General features: G+C 58.2%; 6 protein-coding genes across 6 annotated transcripts; 3 read left to right on the forward strand and 3 right to left on the reverse strand.

Annotated features, from left to right (window-relative positions):
- Positions 1–781: 781 nt before the first annotated feature.
- Positions 782–3,492, reverse strand: A1Q1_05948 (uncharacterized protein; the record flags this gene model as incomplete). Its single annotated transcript, XM_014321157.1, has 4 exons — positions 782–1,249; positions 1,293–1,595; positions 1,649–3,184; positions 3,238–3,492. The coding sequence occupies 4 exons, from the start codon at positions 3,490–3,492 to the stop codon at positions 782–784; spliced, it is 2,562 nt and encodes an 853-aa protein (XP_014176632.1).
- Positions 3,493–4,685: 1,193 nt separating this feature from the next.
- A1Q1_05949 (uncharacterized protein) lies at positions 4,686–6,730 on the forward strand (the record flags this gene model as incomplete). The annotated part of the gene is made up of 4 exons (XM_014321158.1): positions 4,686–5,157; positions 5,331–6,204; positions 6,242–6,314; positions 6,356–6,730. 4 exons carry the CDS (start codon positions 4,686–4,688, stop codon positions 6,728–6,730), a joined length of 1,794 nt encoding a protein of 597 aa, XP_014176633.1.
- A 908-nt stretch (positions 6,731–7,638) lies between these two features.
- Positions 7,639–8,997, reverse strand: A1Q1_05950 (uncharacterized protein; the record flags this gene model as incomplete). The annotated part of the gene is made up of 3 exons (XM_014321159.1): positions 7,639–7,725; positions 7,763–8,750; positions 8,816–8,997. 3 exons carry the CDS (start codon positions 8,995–8,997, stop codon positions 7,639–7,641), a joined length of 1,257 nt encoding a protein of 418 aa, XP_014176634.1.
- Positions 8,998–10,293: 1,296 nt separating this feature from the next.
- On the forward strand, positions 10,294–11,672 carry A1Q1_05951 (endopeptidase; the record flags this gene model as incomplete). Its single annotated transcript, XM_014321160.1, has 2 exons — positions 10,294–10,678; positions 10,732–11,672. 2 exons carry the CDS (start codon positions 10,294–10,296, stop codon positions 11,670–11,672), a joined length of 1,326 nt encoding a protein of 441 aa, XP_014176635.1.
- Positions 11,673–12,202: 530 nt separating this feature from the next.
- Positions 12,203–12,780, forward strand: A1Q1_05952 (uncharacterized protein; the record flags this gene model as incomplete). The annotated part of the gene is made up of 2 exons (XM_014321161.1): positions 12,203–12,569; positions 12,617–12,780. 2 exons carry the CDS (start codon positions 12,203–12,205, stop codon positions 12,778–12,780), a joined length of 531 nt encoding a protein of 176 aa, XP_014176636.1.
- Positions 12,781–12,786: 6 nt separating this feature from the next.
- On the reverse strand, positions 12,787–15,390 carry A1Q1_05953 (uncharacterized protein; the record flags this gene model as incomplete). The annotated part of the gene is made up of 4 exons (XM_014321162.1): positions 12,787–13,495; positions 13,675–13,886; positions 13,934–15,077; positions 15,122–15,390. The coding sequence occupies 4 exons, from the start codon at positions 15,388–15,390 to the stop codon at positions 12,787–12,789; spliced, it is 2,334 nt and encodes a 777-aa protein (XP_014176637.1).
- Between the last annotated feature and the right edge of the window lie 4,451 nt (positions 15,391–19,841).

The following is a 19,841-nucleotide window of genomic DNA, read 5'->3' on the forward strand; positions in this document are numbered from 1 at the left end:
TCCGGCCCCGCCCCCGCCGCGGCCGCCAGCAGCGCCCAGCATGACGGTGCAGGAGGTGCGGGACCAGATTTCGCTCACTAACGATGCGCGGAACAGGCGCTTCGAGACCGAGCCCGGGCTCAAGCAGCGCTTCCTGTCCAGCTACACCTTCTATCAGCGCCGATCGCAGGCAAATGCCGCGCGCGCGGCGCAGCCCGCCTCGGGCCAGGCGTCGCCTACGACCTCGGCGCCGCCCACACCTACGGCACAGCCCGCGCCCGCCCCTCCTCCTCCCGCACCCGTCCGACAGCCCTCCCCGCCAAAGGTCATCCCCCCAGAGCCGGAGGGACCGAGACGGAAGAGGAAACTCAGGGAGTACATGAAGGAGACGGCGCCCCACCTGCAGCTCGAGCTGGGCATGGATGACGTGAGTTGCGTTGAGCTGCGCCGAAACTGACGAACAGGTGTTTGGCGAGATCCTCGACTCGCTCGTGGACACGGCAACGAAGGACGCGATCCGCCTCGCGGCGCACCGCAAGTCCTCCCGCGTCGAGCTCAAAGACATGGCGCTCGTGCTCGAGAACTACCACGACCTCGTCGTCGACGGCTTCAACGTCCAGGTGCCGAAGAAGGTGCACGTCGAGCCGGAGCGCAAGGGGCGCGGCGTGGTCATGCGTCGCGGGGCCGCAGCGACAGCAGGGAAGAAGGACGACGAGTAGAATGCCAGCGTAGCGTGCAGTAGCCAGAACTGTTGTATCTATATCACACACGTACATTTAAGAACGTACAAGAAGTACATACACTAATACCCGTCGCGGTAGATTGTGAAGCCGATGCCATTCTTATCGTCTTCCGGCACGGTCTGGGTTCCGGCTTGAGGGACCGGAGAAGCTGGTGCTGGCGAAGCCGGGGCCGGGGAAGGTGACGAAGCGCATGGTGCGGGTGATGCGGGTGACTCCGGAGAAGCGGGTGATAGGCTTGCTTCCCTCTCCTTGGCCACCTTGGCTGCCTCGCTGTTTTGTTGCTGCTGCGAAGACTTCGTTCCGCCACCGATCTGGTACACGGCCGTTGCGAGTCCGACGTCGTGCTCGTCGTCCAGTCGAGGCTTCAGCAGCCCGAGGATCCTCCTAGCATCCGGCTCGGGCTCGTAGAAGAACTCTTCGTGGTCCAGGTTGAAGCGCACCTGCTTCTTCTTCTTTCGTTTGCGCGGCTTTTCCTGCGATGGCGTGAATGACCGGATCGACTCGGCCACGTCGGTGTCGGGCGCTTTCTGTGATGTCAGCTGTCTGGGCAGAAGTCGAAGTCGAGCTCACCTCGTCAGACTCAGACTCCTCCTCGTCGACCTCGATCTCCTCCAGCTCCGGCACCTCGCCGATGCTCTCCAGCCGCTTGTCGCCTTCATCTATTCCACCGACGCTTAGCCATACGTCGACAGGGGCGATCGTGGGCGTTGGCGGCGCCGGCGTTTTAGGGTCCAGACTATTCGTCCCAGGCTGCTGTAGGTATGTCAGGTTTGCCCAAGCCTCTGGGCGCCGCTTGAAGATGGTCTGTGATAACGTATGTAGCCCCGGTTTGTGATACGGAGTTGTAGTCGCTCCAGGCGGTAAGGTTGGAGTCTGCATGTCAGCTGGTTTCCTCGTCGATCTACTTTCTCCGTGCTGATGCTCACCACTCGACTTGGCCCGACACTGGTCTGTCGACCCCCCAAACCGCCGATACTGGACATGATCTCAGTTGCCATGGCCAGCCTCTCAGCGGGGGCGTCTGGCTGGAGCAGCAACTCGTCTTCAGAGCCGTAATCCACCGTTTCCTTGCCGTCGCTGATATTTTGCTGTGAGGGTTCGAGTGGTTGTGGTGAGGTTGACTTCTGGAGCGGCGAGGAGTCAGTGTTGGCGTTTGGCGGTGGTGGGCTGGGTGCTTTCTGCAAGAGCTGGACTGACTCTTGGTCACGTCGATCGGGCGCTCGCAGTCGGTGGTTGACTGGTGGCTTTCTGGGGCGAAGCGTGGGCGTGTGCGGCGCAGGGGCTTGGGAACGTAACGTGTGCTTTGGGGTCATCTTACGAGGAGCATAGGGCGTTCGGTTCGCACGGGGCGGGGGACGCAGAGTCCCGCTTTGAGAGCTGGATCTAGGAGACTCCATTGTTAGCTGAGAGCGGGCTTGCACGAGACGACTCAGTAGAGGTTCCAGACGGACTCTTGACTGCTTGCTGGAGGTAATCCCCCCTTTCTCGACATCGACTTCAGCAGGATACTGGGAGCTCTCGTACTTGTCGGGTAGCCTGAGGCTTGAGCGATGACGGCCGTAGTCGAGCTCGGGCCGCTGCACGGCACCTGAAATGGGGTCTTCATTGATGGCTGTCGATTCATTGACGTTGATTCGAGTTGCCGAGTCTGACAACAATTTGGCGTCAAGCACATCACCCTCCGCTGCGCTGTGACTATCAGGTTGCTCACTGTGTGCACTGCGACCATCGAACACCGGCACCAGTCCCTCCTCAATGTCATCGAAATCTCCCGGTTTCTCGTCGAGATCGAGAGCCAACTGGGAGACATTCCCAACAGCACTTGGATCTGGCTCATCGAAGGTGAGAGAGTCGAGGGAATCAGACAGGTCGTCTCTCGGGATGTGTCGGGGCGGCGGGTCATCTTGTTGCGGAGGCTGGAGAAACCGTCTTGAACTCATCATTGCCTGCGGAACGCCGGTGTCTCGCATGGCACTTCCGTCCGAGACCCTGGTTTCGTCATGAACGGAAGTCGGGTGTGCCCAAGGCTCAGGATGCGGTCTTCCGCTGTCGGGATGCAGGATGTTGACATTCTGGGGCACTTCCTGTTCAATGTTGGATGGCCAGGATGTGGCCATGGTGGAGCTGTTCATATTGGGTGGGTAGTACAGCTCGACCGGCTCGCCGTTGCAACTAATGATACCGTGTGGTGTCCAGAGCAGTTGGATCGGCGCTGGTTGGGGAGGGCACGACAACCGACGGGCACTTTCCTCCAGATCCACCGCTGATGCTCTCGGCTCCGGGGTGGGCTCAAGCTGAGGCTCGAAGGGCCATTCAGAAGTGAAAGTGGAACCGTCAGCCCATCGAGGTGAAGGTTGAAGTTGACTGTGGGTGCCAAGATTATCAGTGGGTGGCGAGGAAGGTGGGATCGCAAAGGTGTCAGCACGGGCTGGCCACACCAAGTCCTGATATCGACAATCTGTCTGGGTCATTAGCAAAGATGGAGCAGAGTGACCTGTGACAGCTGCATGCATACCAGAGTAGGCGCAGCGGGCGCTTCTTGCGTTTCGACGTCCACTGGCCCGAAGCCTAGATCGTCCCACAACTTCTGGCGGCTACGGAGACGATCGCGTCGCACGCGGGTGCTGCTGGCTTGAACTCGCGATCTGTCGGGGATAAGGGAGGGTGTGAGTACAAGGGAGTGAGAGTTAGTGACTAGGGAATGACCCGACTTGAGAAGACCATCGTACTTCGAGTTGAGAGAGCGGCGCCGTCTCTTCGCCGCGGACATACCGAGGGTACGCTACGACGGGGAAGTTGCAGGGGGGGCAGAGAGGTGTGACAGTGTCGAGAGTGACCGAATGCCAGGATTGCAGAGAATGCGCACAAGAGTAATGCCAGTACGGGTCGATCAACGGACAACGAGGAAGACAGGGAAGAGTGGAAGAAGTCATCTGCCTTGTCACGATATCTGAGGCTGTGGCCGCTGCGGAACAACCAGCGGCGCCCATGCGCCTGTGTGTGATATGTGGAGGTGAGGAAGAAAGATGAGTCACCCGCCGCCAACCAGTTGCTCCGCGTACTCCGCATTCAGTTGCGCCCCTCAGGTACTAGGGGTCGGGCGCACAATGTCACGCGCTCGGGATCACATATGCTGCCTTGCGGTTCGTTGCATCATGGGCAGCAGAAGAGCCTGGACCAGCCGACGACGCCACGCGCAGCAATGCTGCGCCGAAAGGTCCATGAACATCGGGGCGATCCTGGCGAGTTGTTCTCCCGGAGATGATCCGATCGCTTGTTGCTTCAGGTGGCGTCGCGACGATCTATGCTTAAGTCTCTCGATACCCCTACATGCCGTCCGTTGTGTGCGCCGTGCATGGCGTGCATGGAGCGCACCTGACTCCTCGTTGTTCCGCATCCTCGCATGCAGGCTGCGGTGGACCCCCCTGGCGGCGCTGAAGCCACTGCACAGCCATCAGCAGAGCTTTACCACACCCGTGCTCGCTCCCACCAGTAGAGTGTGAAGCGGTGTGCTTCAAGCGAGGCACACATCGTATTGCAACACGATACATTGTGCAGCACCTGCACCGCGCCCTGGCGTCGCAGCATACGCACTCCGAACCACTGTCGCGCCCCGGGCCAAAAGTGGCTGTCCGGTGCCAGCGCGCCAGCGTTCTCCCGGCAGTGAGGAGTATGAAACGCCATCCATGGCGCACTGCGCCCCCCACAGACTATCCCGGCGAGCAACCTAGTGAACGCCGAGCCATGCACCTGGAGTGTTCCGGCCGCCATGCGGGCATGTGCACGCCCATGCAGTGCGATGCACGACCGTATGGCGCACCTGGCCGACCACCCGTGCTTATTTCAGCCCTGCCGTCCACAGCCTAGCGCATGACATGCAACGTCTGGAACGCGCGCATTGACCTCTCTGATCACTCACCACTCACCTTTTGCGCTGACCCCTTCCCAATCCCCTCCGCCATTATGCGTCTCCTATCGACCCTTCCCCCTCTTGGCACGTCACCCTTTGCTTCCTTCTCGTTCGCGTCGCTATCCCCGCCTACCGCTCCCCGTGCGGCGCACTCCTTTAAGACTACCGAATGTCATCATTCGACCACTACTCGAGACTTTCACTGCTTTGTCACCCCACCCCCAGCTCCGCCAGAACGAACCACCACTTCTCAAAGTCAAGGCCGTCGCTACTCCATGGCTTCCCCGTTCCCAAGCAGACCCACCTCTATCGACGGAGTCCACTTCGTCCAGAGGAGGGACCTCAACCCACTCCGTCATCGCCCGCACAAGTTTGCAATCTACTTTTTCAATGCACTCCGAGCCACCGCCCTGTTCCGCATCTGGCATATGCTCGTCTTCCTCGGAGGATGGGCAGCCATGGTGGTTCTCGTTTCCGAGAAGACGAAGGCGGACCTGGGCATCCCCACAACCATGATCACTGTGCGTAAGCTTTGCATGCGGCAGCTGACACTCGCAGGTGCTCGGTAAGTGATATCGTGAAGACGCGGCAGAGTGATGCTGGAGGGCGTGGAATGTGGCGCTCCACGGTCCGGGACCCACGGCGGCTGCGGAAGGCCCAAACGTCTGTGTTTCATGTTTTGGCTGACATGTGCGCAGGTGTCTTGCTCGGTCTCACCCTCAGCTACCGCACTTCATCGGCGTACGAGCGGTACCAAGAAGGGCGCAGGATGTGGGCTCTGATCATCCTTGCGTCGCGCAACTGGGCCCGCACGGTCTGGTTCCACTGCCCCGACAGCATGTCAGGCAACCCTCCGTCGGACCCTCAAGCGAAGGCTCAGGACGAGGCCCGCGCAGTCATTGAGAAGAAAACAATCGTACAGCTTGCTCTCGCCTTTGCCGTCTCGGTCAAGCATTACCTTCGAGGAGAGGAGGGCATCTACTATGAGGACCTCTTCCATCTAGTCAACTTCATTCCCAGCCTCGACCTCCCGTCCGGTATGGCCATGGGCAACGCCACCATCCAGCCTGATTTGCCTTCACTCAGCTCCAACCACCCGGGGTACCACACCCGGCCGATGAGCACTCTGAGCAAGGAGCCTACCTACGTCTCTCCCGAGACTCCGGGGTATCTACGACCCGCCGACGATGCTCCCGGATTCGATTGGAGTTCCCTGTTCAGGTTCCACAAGAAGAACAAGGTCGCCGACGAGGAGAAGGCGCGGCAAGCGCAGCGCGTCGAGACTGCCCCGATGCCGTTCGGCTGCAATAACATCCCTCTCGAGATCACGATGTTCATGTCGAGCTGGGTTGCGACGATGGAGAAGCGCAAGGTCATCGGTGTCCCTACCATCAACCAGCTCAACCTCTGTCTGAACCAGCTGAACGAGGCCTTGGCGACTCTCGAGCGCATTCTCACCACTCCCATTCCCTGGTCGTTCAACGCCCACATCTGGGAGATCAGCTGGATCTACTGCCTCGCGCTCCCCTTCCAGATCTATGGAGGAGGTTTCGGATACATCAGCATTCCGGCGTGAGTTGGCATGTTTTCGGCTATAGCTCATCCACAGCACCGTCATTGTCGGCTACATTATCATCGGCTATGCCTCCATCGCTGAGGAGATTGAGCAGCCGTTCGGCTACGTACGTGCTGTCTGAACCTGCTCATTTCCAGCTGACTCCAGGACCGCAACGACCTGAACCTGGGTTACTTCTGTCGCCACATCATCGCCCGCGAGCTCGACGCAATTACCGCTCGCCCCCTGGTCGACCCGGACGAGTACGTCTTCACGAGCAAGAACCGGCCCTTGGGAGACTGCGAGCCGAGTGCAGACCGCCTGGTGGAGAAGAGCGTCGAGGTCATTCGCAGTCGTCTCGCGGTCACGGGTCTCGTCGGCAGCGCCACGACCGCCAAGGCCTCCCTGGCCTACCCCGAGACACAGGGCAACCTCGCAAACGGCCCGCAGAGGAACGATACCAGAACATCCCTGTCGTACGCGCAGAAGACGTCGCCCCTCGCCTGTGTCCCGCCGATGTGCTCCAGCTCCTCGTCTGACTAAGCGCGCGAGGCGCTCATCGTTGTGCACCTTTCTGCCAAGCAACGAGGGTTCGCGCGACCGCTCGCCAGCGCAGGCGCCTCGGCGCGCCACTCCGCCGACCTCAAAAACCACCATCCAAACAAACCAAAAGTCCATACGTCCACCTTTTCTCCATTGTTGTTCTCCACACCACACCATTTCATCATGTCCATATCACGCCCGGAGCCGGCGAGGCGACCGTGGCCAACATTAGCCCGTAGAACTGTCCAGCAGCTCAGACTTATGAACTCCACGATTATTCCATGCGGTGGGGAACTGGTGACGCGTTTACTTACGATCACTCAACTGAGCTGTCTGATACATGCATCCACCAATTCCAGGCTTGACCGATGCAACTGTGCGTCGGCTGGTTTCGCGATGACTGAATCAGCGGCGCATCGCGAAATCTACACTAGGGCAGATACATGCATCGCTCCGACATGCAGGCCATGGACAGCTGGGTTTTGGCCCTTCTGCGGATGCATGCGAGGCTCGTTTGGACATGCTATGTAAGGCGCCTTAGCGAACGTGGATCGACCAAGATGGTGGAGGTGCAACCGTGAGAAAGGTTGAAACTGCAAATCGTCGTCGCCGAAGCTGATGAGGAAGGGCGATTTTTGAGCGCCAAAAATCATCGGCGCCAAAAGCCAACGGACTTTTCAAAAATCCTGTTCACCTGCTCGAACGCCCCGTCAGCCTTTCTGGACGCGTCGAAGGGGAACATCGGGCGCGGGCGGATCACTACTGCGGACACCCAGCAAACGGCCGCACGAGTTCACAAGACATCTTCAGTGCTTCCTGAGTTCTCCTGTGCTCCGCTCAACTTGCACATGCTACGGATACATGAACACGGCTACAAAGTGGCACAAATCGGAATAACTAAAGAATATTCACTGCCCTTCGACCGAGACGCGCTCGGCGGGGGGAGGGAACTTGACGGTCAAGCCGAGGGCGACGTAGCACACAGCCGAGGACCACTGTTTGTCAGCTCATCGCAGTCGCCCAGTAACTCACCTCGTTGCCGTAGCGGGCGTAGTGGTTCTTTCCGCCGTATGCCTCGGGCTCAGTGAGCCACGCAATGTGCTCCTCGGCGAAGTTGTAATTTTGCCAATAGTCGCCGTCGTAACCGTCGCCGACCATAGCATTTGTCATGCGGTGGAAGGTGTTGTAAGTCGTCAGGAAGCGGTCAGCGAACTTGTAGTAGCCCTCATTCTGTCCCGCTCTGTAGTAGAATATGGAGTCCATGTCGTAGATGCCGACAAACTTGTGCTCAAGGCCGAGGTGCTTCACTGCTTGGTACCAGGTGTTGTCCGACCCCTTGAGATGGTCGCCAACCTGTTGAGTAACCTTGGGCTTGAACTTCTCAAGCGGGTAAGAGTGCTTCAGACCCAGGCCGACCCATCCCCCTTCCGGGAGGAAGTCCTTGTCGGCGTACGCCTCCTTCAAGGCCTGCTCGAGAGCCTTGAGAGCTCCATCTTCGGAGTAGTTCTGCTGCTTGTCGGCAGCAAAGACGTCGTAGGCAATCGTAATGCGAGTTCCGCTCTCCACCGACAGGACTTCATGCTCGCAGTCGGAGTACAGGAACATCCAGCCGATCTCGTCCTTCAGGTTGCTCCAGTCGCTGCGACAGGTGACGCCCGCATGACGAACGACAAGGTCACCTCCGGTGAAGGTGGAGGGAAGACACATGGTGATAGTGCCCACGTGGTCGTTAGACTTGGGCGTGTCGCGGTGGGCCTTGAACAACCCACCGGGGCCATATGCGTTGAGCTTGTAGGGCTCGGCACGCAGGTGCTTGGTGGTGCCCATGAGGTGTTCAATTTGGCGGAGGACATTGCCGACCAACAGAGGATCAGCGGAGAGAGCAAAGTCGGGGAGGCGAATTTCTGTGGCCTTCCGGTAAGACTCGTCGTAGACGTCGGTGTTGTCGTGCCCGAACTTGGAGGGCGCGCCTGCCTTCCAGACGGTTTCGGAGGCCAGGTTGTCCAAGGGAAGGGTGGCGCTTTAGTGTCAGCCAGGGTTGGAAACGAAGCTCACCTTGAAATCTCAGTATCATTCTTGTAAAACAAGCGCAGATCCTTCAGAGTGTCCTTGAGAGGGATGACACCTGAAGACGCGAAAGGCTTGCGACAGCTTTTGAACTTCTGGCTGAGATCGGAGGCAATTGCGTCGGTCTTCTCGTAGAGCTCAGGTTTGAAGACTGGTGGGTCAGCCTTGGCCTTCTTGGGTCGGCCGTAGTAGTAGCTCATTGTAAGATCTGGAGGAGAGGAAGAGGGGCGGGCGTGGAAAGAGGCGATTGAGGGGGAGGGATTGCGGCGCTTCGGGAGGCTTTCTTATAGACCGTTGCCCCCCCTTCACAGCCATCATTACCTCGGAATCACTCTTTGCTGCGGGTGACCCGCTAAGGCTAGTCTGCGGAGAGCTGAGTTGAGATGAGTCAACCTCCACTATTGAAAGCGCATGCACTAGCTGCGAGGTTCCCCAGGGAGGGCGAGCAGTCGCTTTGGCAGGATCAGGCGTCCAACTCCAAGATCATAAGCAAAGATGAGTAATCAATCCATGGCGCTGGCCCCTTCCTAGGTTAGCTTGGAAGCGAACAGTTGTCACACGAGCGGGAGATGAGATGCTCACTAGACCAGCTTTTGATAGCCGTTATCGGCTGAGTGTGCTTGTTGGGGCGGATCGCCCATCGATTTCGAAAGCATTCATGAGCTCACCAGAGATTGGCGAGAACTGGCCCCCAATAGACCGGCAAGCCTGGGTCGGTACTTCCACATACACCAACACGGGGTTAATTACCCTTGCACTCGAATGAGATAAACCGCTGCTCTCCATGCGTAGCTCCCACTCAGCGAATTGGCGACCGAGGAACTGATGAAAGTCGACGGGACTGAAAAGGGAAGGCGAGTGAGTGTGTGAGAGTGGTATCATCAGCTGGAAGGGCTCAGCAATCTACCACAGATAGCCCACAGGAACTGAAGGGTGGTAGTGAGGAGCCACAAACTTGCACCGACGAACGTCAGCAACACGATTACGAGTGCCAAGTCTTCAGTAGTGCACAGCCGGAGTGTGTCTAAGGCACAGAACGTGAACGGGGAGGTGGGGCTCAATGAGAGACACCCGTGGAGAAGATCTGCTAGACCCCGACGGCGAGTTTTGGCCCCGGCCACCGCCTCGTCCACCTAAAAAATCCTGTGCAGAGGTACCAAGAGCTGTGCCCGAGCCAAATAGTGCTTGCACAGGTGTCGAATGCATGTGATCAGGTCACACTGACGGGTTTGGAATCAAGGCACGGCACAGCGATTCTCAATTGTGTGCGGTTTGAAGCTTGAGACACACCATTCAATTGCTTCCGAACGCGGACGACCACTTCTGAATGATCGTTACATACTCCGTCACATGACGGACAGCAGGGCGGCTGGAGGTCGACTTACCGCTGTCCATGCCGGCCCGGCTGGCGGGCCGTCATGCACTCAAGTGAGGGGTCGCTGCAGTATAAGACCCAGACCACTTCAGCATGTTGCCAGTCACCAGTCGACTCTACGATGATCCTCTCGACCTTTCTCCTAGCCGGCATCGTCTCCGGCAGCACTTACCCTATAAGTCTGGGGAAACGCGCCGACAGCACGGACAACAACGCGACCCTCGCGGCCTACACGACGCACTACATACCGGTCGTGAATCTCACTATCGGAACACCAGGTGTGAATGTGCGGGCGTCTCTAGACTTCCTCAGCGGTGACACCCTTGTTGAGGATGTGAAAGCGCCTGCCTTTGCAGACTACACATTCCAAGCAAACAAGTCCCAAACCCTGGTCAAGGGCCAGAGCGTCCAGTACAACCTTCCACTTTTGAACCGAACTTTGAACGCTAACGTCGTCAACGACAAACTGGCTTTGGATGGTTGGTCAAGTGACAACTCGTCATTCCGTAGGTCCGCCGCTACGACTACCCCGGCCAGCATTCTGCAGCTGACAAGATAGTGTTCTTGGAAACAACCGACTCGTACGGGGATCTCGCGCCGTTCTCGGCGAGTCTGGGACTCGGCTACCGGTCACAGCACGTTGATCCGGTGTGGAAGTCCTGGACGAAACCACAGCTCGGCCTGTACCTCAAGCGCACAAAGGCAACCGGGTGGACAAGCACTGTTCTGAGCGCAGGTGGTCGGGAGATCGCTCCTACCCCCGAGACGAACAACATTGGCAGCATCAGTATCGGTTCATCCGACCCGGAGCTTGGTGGCAATGCCCACCAAGTCTCCGTCAACACGACAGACAATGGAGAGTGGCTCATCGAGTGCAGCAAGGTGCAGATGTCGGGACAAGAGCGTGCCCTGTCACTCCCCAAGTCTGCGATCAGTGTAATGCCGTCCATGGAGGGCATTTGGTTGCCCCCGGTCGTTATCGACAACCTCATGGCCGGTATCGAGGGAGCTAACAAGTGGAACGTCTCGCAACGGGTTTCAGCCGGTACGCGATGGACTCTTCCGTGCAACACCAGCGCCCAGCTGACCTTCGGTCTTGGCGGGAAGGACTTCGTCCTTGACGCTGCTGACTGGATGGTGGAGGTTCCGGCGAGCGATGGAGATGTGGTTGCTGCCGACAGCGGCAAATGCGCTGCCCTGCTCTTTGAGACGCCTGAGGGCGCCAACGCCAGGCTGGGTCTCGCCTTCCTGCGGACCGTGTATTCCGTCTGGGACTTTGCTACGCCGTCGATTGCGTTTGCAGCATTGGAGCAGGATGGTGACAGACTCTACAACGGCTCCTGGAAGGACGCGGCACCTGCACAGCTTTCATCGGTGCCTATCACAACCACGGGGGCCGAATTCGCCGAGGCGACTAGCAAGGATACCGGTGGTGCTCAGCCGAGAATGTGGTCCTCAGCAATCGTAGCTACAGCTTTACTCTCAGTCGTATTACTGTGATCCCGTAGTAGTGAGATAAGCATAATGAATCAGGCAGGGCTTCGCAAGCAGTAAGCGTTCCTTGCCCTATTGAGCAATGCATGGGCACTCACAGGTGTTTTGAGCCAAGAGCGTCCATATCTCGGCTAGGTCGGCATTCGCACATGCAGATCCCGTTCGGCCCAATCCCGGGATCTGCGCCATAGATCGGCGGCGATGAATTTCGAACCTGAACGTGCATGTTGCCCGAGGTGTTGGCGCTCGCCTTTGCAGCGATCTCAATGCCGCATGCCGAAGATCAAGGTTCTTCAGGCCGGTGCACTGTCGGTCTGGTTCCTCTATGTTCGGCGGGCGATCCACGCACCGCCCTGCAGCGCGCGTTTCTGTGTTGCATACTCCCGCGTTCCTGAGGCTGGTGCCGATTCCGTCGGAACCCAGGCATGCTCCGCATGATTCCTCGGATTGCATGGCTTTGGTCCACCAGCTTGCACGAGGTACTAATACGCTCATGCATGGGTAGCCAGTGCGCCTGGTTCATGGCCCTGCTCGACATGCTCTTCCCAACTTCCACATTCATCCTGGCTGATGTCGTGAGTGGTAGCCGCCACGCCTTGTTTTACCGCCAGGATGGTGGCAGAGGGGGTGGCACACCGATCGACGGCTTGTCTACCTGGTTTGCCCCCAGCATTATCATCTCGATCGGCTCGCCACCGCAGACCGTGTTGGCGTCGTTGGATTTGGTTTACGGTCTTACGAGGGTGGCGCAAGGAGCTTTAAACACGGATAAGAGCAGCACCTTCAGGTCCACAGGAAACGTAACCGTCATGAAGTCTCAAACGTCTTCCGAAGAAGTCACCGTATCAACGGCAACAGACCACCTCGCTGTCGGCGATTGGAATGTGAACAGCGCGCTACTTTGTGAGTCTTTCCTTAGTGCGAGGAACAGTCACTAACGAAAGGGCTAGATACGCCTGAGACAACCACAAAGGAGTCCTACCAGGCGAGCCTCGGCCTCGGGTGGTACCGTCCCGAGGGTCATAAAAGCGACCCGCTGTGGAAGGCATGGAAGAAACCTCTCTTTGGTCTGTTCTTGCGACGTGCCGCCATTCAGGGACCGATATGGTCGTAGAACGTATCACACACCCCAGACATAGGCAGCGTTAGCTTCGGAAGCATCGACGAGGCGCAAACGGAGGGCGAGCTTCAGTGGATCACAGCGGACGGCCTCTGGAATGTGAGGCTCGACAATCTCACCCTCAACGATGTGACCGCCAACGTGGATCTCGTCCGTCGTGCGAAGCCCGTGGACGTGGGAGCCTCGTACATGTGGCCACTTTCGGACGGGAACTGGGGCGAGCGCCTGATCGGGATCACTCTGAACCAACCTTTCGTCGGCCTTCCGAGCGCGATGGTCGACGGGCTGATGAGCACTGTCCCTGGCGCCGCGAAGTGGAACCGTACGAGCGCCAAGTACAAGCCCGAGACCTTCTGGAGTGTCCCTTGCGACGCTAAGCTGGACTTCAGTGTCACGCTGAACGGGACCATGTTCTCCATGGCTGCGGAAGACCTCATCATGCGAGAGGAGAACGGAAACTGTACCGCCCTCTTTTCTTCGGTCGTGGAAGACGGCACGTGGAAGAGTGTTCCGTTCCTGGGTCTCCCCTTCCTGCGCACTGTGTACAGTGTGTGGGACTTGCAGAATCAATGCATCGGCTTCAGCGAGGTCAAGAACGAAGGCGAACTGCTCAACATGACGACGTTTGCTTCTCCTCTGGACAACTTCAGCACCGTGCCTGTTCAGGCGACCACAACCGGGAGGATCTATGGTGAAAAGCACTCTTCGCCTACGACCAAAGAACCAACGGGCAATGGTTCCTCTTCTCGAGTCGTGGTATCGCTCACGCTCTTCGGCGCCAGCGCAATCGTTGTACTTGTTTTCATGTAGCAGTAAAGTTGAATGCGTAGAACGCAGGATCACGACTCGAGCTATCTGCCTCATTCTCTTTGCCATGCCCAGGTGCACTTAGTGCCCCAGAAGTCGGCCGGGCAGTTGGGGGCCTCACCGCCGCCACCACCGATGACCTTGACATTGGTGTTTTGCTGATTGGCATCGGGCTTGTAGGTGTCGACGCCGATGCTCCTTCCTTGGATGAAAGCCGACCAGATGTCAGAGACCTCATCACCGAGGCCAGGGGTGGCACCGTTATCGTAGCCGAGAACGTTGGGAACGTCGTCCTGCGGTCAGCACTGGCTTGCCTTTGCTGACTCACGCCATGACAGACCCTGCCGATGCACCAGTCGTTGCCGACCATCGAACTCCAGAGGTACGGGGCCGAGTCGTTGATCTCGACAACATAAGCCTTGCCACCAGCCTTGGCCCAGTGTGAAGCCGTATCGCGGCCGACGCAGCGGAAAGCGCCGTCGGTGATGATATCGGTCAAAGCCAAACGGCCTACATCAGGCCCCTCAGGGTAGGACTCGATCCTATACTTCTCCTCTGAGATGAAGGGTTGACTTGTTGGGTCGTTCGCGCAGCGCCCAGCCAGTGCCCGTAGGAAGGGAGACAAATCGTCCGAGTCCAGTGCCACACTCAGCGGTTGGTGGTGGTTGCTGCTGACGACGTATCCACCGTCGTCCTTTGTCGTCGACATGAGCATGGTGACATCATGGGGTCGGACTGAGAGGTAGCCATCGCCGTGGAGTGCGCGGGTCGGCTCGTATGGGATGGTCATGGTGCCGAAAACGGGGTTCAGGATGTCGGTCGGGGTGTTAACGGAGCCAGACCAAGCCATCAGCTGGTCAATTGCGTGTTGGAAGGCGCCGACGTCCAACTCCTTGAGCGATTGAAGTGTCCTGGACCCTTTAAACATGTCGAAACTGTAAACTTTATCGCGGACGACCTTGTGCTGTTCCATAGAGGAGGTGGGGAACACGCTAGGATCCGAGTGAACGATAATCTGATGGTAGAGCCCAGGGGCTGAGGGGACCTGCCAGAGGGAGCGGAGCATGGCGGCACCGCTGCTGTGCCCGCTGATAGTGATGGCGCCGGCGTTGCCCTGGGTGCCAATGTTGTCGTGAATAGTCTTCAGCATGAAGGCCAAGTCACGAACAGCGAGGTTGGGATCGAGAGATGTAGGGTGAATTGATGGAGGCATCATGCCGAGGAGACCGAGACGGTACTGAGGCAGGACGACGATCTGGCCCTTACCAGCGAGTGCGAAGCCGTCCAAGCCCGGCATGGAGACACTGCCCATCCAGTTGCTCCCACCATGGATCCAGGTGAAGATGGGGGTGCTGGCATCGGCGTTTTGAGGGACAAAGAGGAGCATGTAGTTGCAATCTTCGCTCTCAGGAACCCCCAGGCCTCGGAATCTGGAGCCGAACACCACGGACTGCGGGCAAGATGGCGGCAGTCCAGAGCCGTCTCTGCCACTGCAATGTAAGTCTCTACCTTGAAAGTCTGCACTTACGTCGTAACACTGCGGGGCTCACCCCATCGCACTGTCTTCGAATACTGGATACTATAGCGGCAGACGTTGTTGGGACCGAGGTAGCCCTCAACCGTAACGCCTCCCCATCGCAACTGACAAGGGCCTGTGGCCCTGTCGGTATCGAGCCCACTAAAGTAGCGCAATAGAAGGGAGAGTCCAAGAGTGACAGCGAATATGAGTGCCGACTGTAGGGCTGCTCCTACCCCCATCGATGAGAGGTAGGAACTGCGATATGGTTGCTGTTTCATTGTCGCAGGAGGGCTGAGTTGCACCGGGCCGTCGGCGCACACCTGGAGAGCCTGCGAGACTTTATATACTGGTAGCAATCAGTAAGGAAATGCAGTCCACAATCGGTCTGAGATATCAGGCTAAACTGTCTCACTCATGAGAGGTGGTCAATAAATGTTATTTGTGGATTGGACGCCCGACGTCTTGAGGGCTGGAACGTGACCAGCGATGATGTTACAAAATCCAATCAAATGTTGAGGGGCGCCACATCGTGTATTGTCCCATCATAGCAGGTGACCGGGTGTCTGTGGTAGAACCTATCCAACGAAGCATGGCGAGCCATAGCCGGATATATCCCGGCGTCTGAATACGTATCGTACTGGGCAGTCCTCGGGACTTGGGGAAAGAAACGACCTGAAGAAAACGAAGGTGGGTATCGCGACTAACATCGTGTGTACCCCGTGACTCGATCTTCGCACCACACTGGATAGTTGCCATTGTTTGGCGAAGCGCGCGGGGCTTGGCAAAGCCCAGAAGACAAGCTCATCTCGGGCCAAAGGCTCATGCTACAGTCACTCGACTAGAGCCCGTCCACTCACACTTCGTATCATCGGAACTCTACTTCCCCAGCTTATGACTGAGGAGGCATAGCCCAATGAAGGAATGACTGTGGTTGAAGTCCCTCCCATGAGACTTTCCACAACAACAAAGGACAATGACGCTCGGTTTCATTTTGAGCCCTCAACGATCAGCAAGGACATGGTTTAGAACCTTCAATTTAGTCTCGGTTGATGCATGAGAGCCGAAGGGGGGCACGGCCAGCTCCAACGACAGCGAGACATTGTATCCTCATCCTCGTACCCTGGTCATCGTGCAACGGGCATATTTCCTATGCGACTTGTGTCCTAAGTCAAGTTTGAGGAGGAAAACCGGGAGTCACTCGCGTGGCCCAGTATTGTTGCAGACAGCAACATCAGCCTACCGTAGCACGGTCATCCACACGTCAACAGCGAGAATCTCCTGCAGCAATAAGTAAGTGCAGAGCTTCTTGTGTCAGCGGAGAAGACCTGCGCTGACATCCCAGTATTCGGCCCTCATCCTTATATTCCTCTCGTAACACTATCGCGGCCGCTAGTGTGATGCTTTGGGCAGAGCTGCTTGTCAAGAGAGGCAGCGTCCCACGCCAATCCCCATGCAGGTGTTGAGCCCGTGCAGATTACGTTTGTGTACTATTGTGCACATCAAGGAGAGCTGGTAGAGCCGTGTTTCAGCCTGCGTGTGTGTCTGGCGTTCCAACAGAGCGCCATGGTCTGGCCGGGCTAATGCACTAAGGTGATGTCACTTTCGTGGCCCATCGTGGCTCATCTTGCACGCCACAGCTGTGTGCACTTTCTGCGTTCACGCACATAACTTATGCTATTTCGAGAGCTGAGGTGCAACACGGAGCGTATCGTAGAAGCCTTACGGAACGCACAGCAGACCATGCTTAACCGACGTCCTTTTCCGATTGTCTATCATTAGCTGCTGTCAAACGGACCAGAGGGCGTAACTGACGAGCGGCATGCCCATGGATTCCACCGTGAGCAGCTCACCCAGCAGGCCGTTGTCTCGTTGCAGAGGCTGGCAGTCACCTACATTGAATAACGGCAGCGCTGCTCATCGGTAGTCACAGTCTACCGTCCAGTGCGCGCTGTGGCCAAACCCATGTTCGCAGCAGCGACCTGTCGCATGCAATGTCAGCTCAGGCGCAGCACCCGGCCAGAACCCTGGAGTCTGTCCGGCGCGAATCCGGTGAGGCCGGTGAGACACAGCCTGAGCAGCCAGAGGGAACGAGCCTGCGCACCCGATGTGGCTGGGTTTGTGGCGTTTCCCTCCGGCGCTGGCGCTCTGCTTACTCTCTGCGGCGTCGGCGGCGCTTGTGGCGTCGGACTCGGTGTCAGTGCGTCCATTGGGTCAGTGCGTCAGCGGCGTCCGATCTGGCCGGGCTGCTCCCCGACGTCGCCTCTGCTTGCTGCGCTCTGCATTCCGCGCAGCGAAGCGGACTCCGTATGCCTATCAGCCTACCACATGTTAGTTGGCAGAGTGAGCCGTGTCAGATCTCTTGCTGTTGTCAGGTTCTGAGTGCCGATTGTGGAGCTGGAGACGTCGAGGAGCAGGGACAGCGAGGGCGTAGAGTAAGACTTAAGAATCTGACGTAGCAGGAGCGCAGTGCATACCTTCCACGGCCGCGTTTGACTCCCGGATACTGGATCGCTGCTGCCCACATACTGCGGAGCATCAAGACGCACCGCCATGCAGCTGGTGACCTTGTGACAGCTATGATGCGCCGATTACAGCACCTCACCACACCGCTTACCACATCGTTGTCAATGCCCTCTTTCCTGCTCTTCTCTGCAAACGCGGGCGTGTTGTTGATCAGTGTGACAAAACACGGCACTTGACCAAGAACAAAGTTGACACTCAAAACTCTGTCCCGGCGTCTGTATCTCCCCCACCTCCACACTCTTCTTTTCTCATCTCGCTCTTCGCCGCCGAGCTCATGTTCGGCCGGCCCATCTAGAGCGTGACAGGCCCAGGCACGTCATGTCGCCTTGCCCTCGGTTCCCCATGTCTTTTGGCTTTTTCTCTCATCTCGCTCGCGACGGACCAGGGGTGACGGCGCGAGCGAGCTCGTCCCAGCCCACCATGGCCAGCCAACCAACACCAGGCTGAGTGACGGGCGGTTGGTCCGGTGCCCGACCAACCCGGCGTGCCCGGTCTGCCCGGGCCTACGGCATGCAGCAGTGGCCGAGCGGCAGCACCGGCTCGCGGTACGCTACGTCATTCAAGCAGCATTCAGCCCAGGTGCCAGCTTACGTTATGCGACGAACCTAATTCGCACCTGGTGCCGGATGCAACTGGCAGGCAGGAGTGGGACAGACCTGCGCTGGGCCGATGCACTACATGTCACAGAGTCGCCCACCATGTCTGGACCGCCCATCAGTGGAACAGGCCGGTATGCATACTGCGTTTGCAGTGGGCCAGCGGCCAGCTCGCTCGGAGCTCGGTCCTGCGATCCTGGCTACGTGCGATCCACTATTGTCCGCATCTCTCTTCTCCGCTCTCCGCTACATCCGAAAGATAGTGGGCGGCGGCAGCGTGTGATGCGTGAGACAATGACGCAGAGCCGCCTGGGAGATCCGTGCGCCGCTTCATGCGCCGCGCTCGGTCGTCCTCCGTTGCCGCCGAGGATTCAAAAGGTGTGTGAGGCATGTGAGGCAGATCGGTGGGTGCGGCTGCGTGCTTTTCATCATCTGGAACAAAGAATCGCACTAAACCGGCACTAGCGTCGACTAGTGCGAGACTAGCGCCGTGGCTCGCGCCGTGGCTCCGAGACTTGTGCTTGCCCTGCATGCCCTGCCGGCCCTGGTGCTTGCTGGCACCTTTGGTGTGCGCGATGGCCGGGCGCTAAGACGAACGCCTTCGACGCCCGCGGGAAACTATCTCGATAGCACAAAGGAACAATGGCTGCGAGCCACGCTAGATCGCTAGAGCCGGCAGCTGCCTGGATTCACCGAGACATTCCCCGGCGACGCCGGTCCGTCTCGCCAGTTACGACGAGATGGTTCGCCGTCAACGCCGAGGTGCGCATTGTCGATACGCTGGGGCACGCTGGAATGCAATGATAGTTCAAAGGACCTATTAGGCAAGTCTGCACATGCCGATGTAATTAGCCAAACCTGGGAAGCACAGTGAGACAGTGCCGTAGCCCTGTGCTGTGTGCCGTTGTCGGGACTGGGATGCTGAGACTTGTCTCAGCGAGCAGGCTGGGTGAATTGTTTGGATAACTGCCAAAACCGTTCTTCCCGATCACCTCCAGCTTCCACTCCACATGAACTCCGACCTCTCACGCCTTGCACACATCCGCAACCCAACCTGCGGCAGTCTCGGGACAGGTGAGTTGAGAGTTGAGTTACGGTGAGGTCAGTCCTCGTCATCGCCAGAATTCCAGATCCAGAAGGAAAAAGCTGTATGCTTGTACGGCGAGCGCCGGGATATGACTGACGATCGACAGCCCGCAGTTACGTACTGGGCTCGGCAGGCACGAATGTGGTTGCCATATACAGCATCGGCACGCCGGTGTAGCTTCACAGCGACCTAGGCGCTACGGCTAGCGGGAGGTCTTGTGCCATGTACGACGCCGAACCTTGCAGTCATGGTGGGCACGCAGTTACCGTTGTCGGTGGAGACCGGAGAAGACGGCGATAACGGAGTTGGGGCCGAGAACGACTGACTGATGCGGTCATGCTTGTGCATCCCTGCTGATCCAGACCCAGAGTCCGATTCCAGGTCGGGTGTCGGTACCCGCTTGCGGCCATGCGGCTGCTGGGAGATCTGTAGAGGCTGCCGTTTGTCGATCGGCGACGACGTCAGACACTCTGCACGGCCTCACTTTCGGCGCCGGCGATGACGACAACTTGGCCGACGACCA

This window comes from Trichosporon asahii (assembly GCF_000293215.1).
Source record: "Trichosporon asahii var. asahii CBS 2479 unplaced genomic scaffold scaffold00075, whole genome shotgun sequence".
Taxonomy (NCBI): Eukaryota; Fungi; Basidiomycota; class Tremellomycetes; order Trichosporonales; family Trichosporonaceae; genus Trichosporon; species Trichosporon asahii.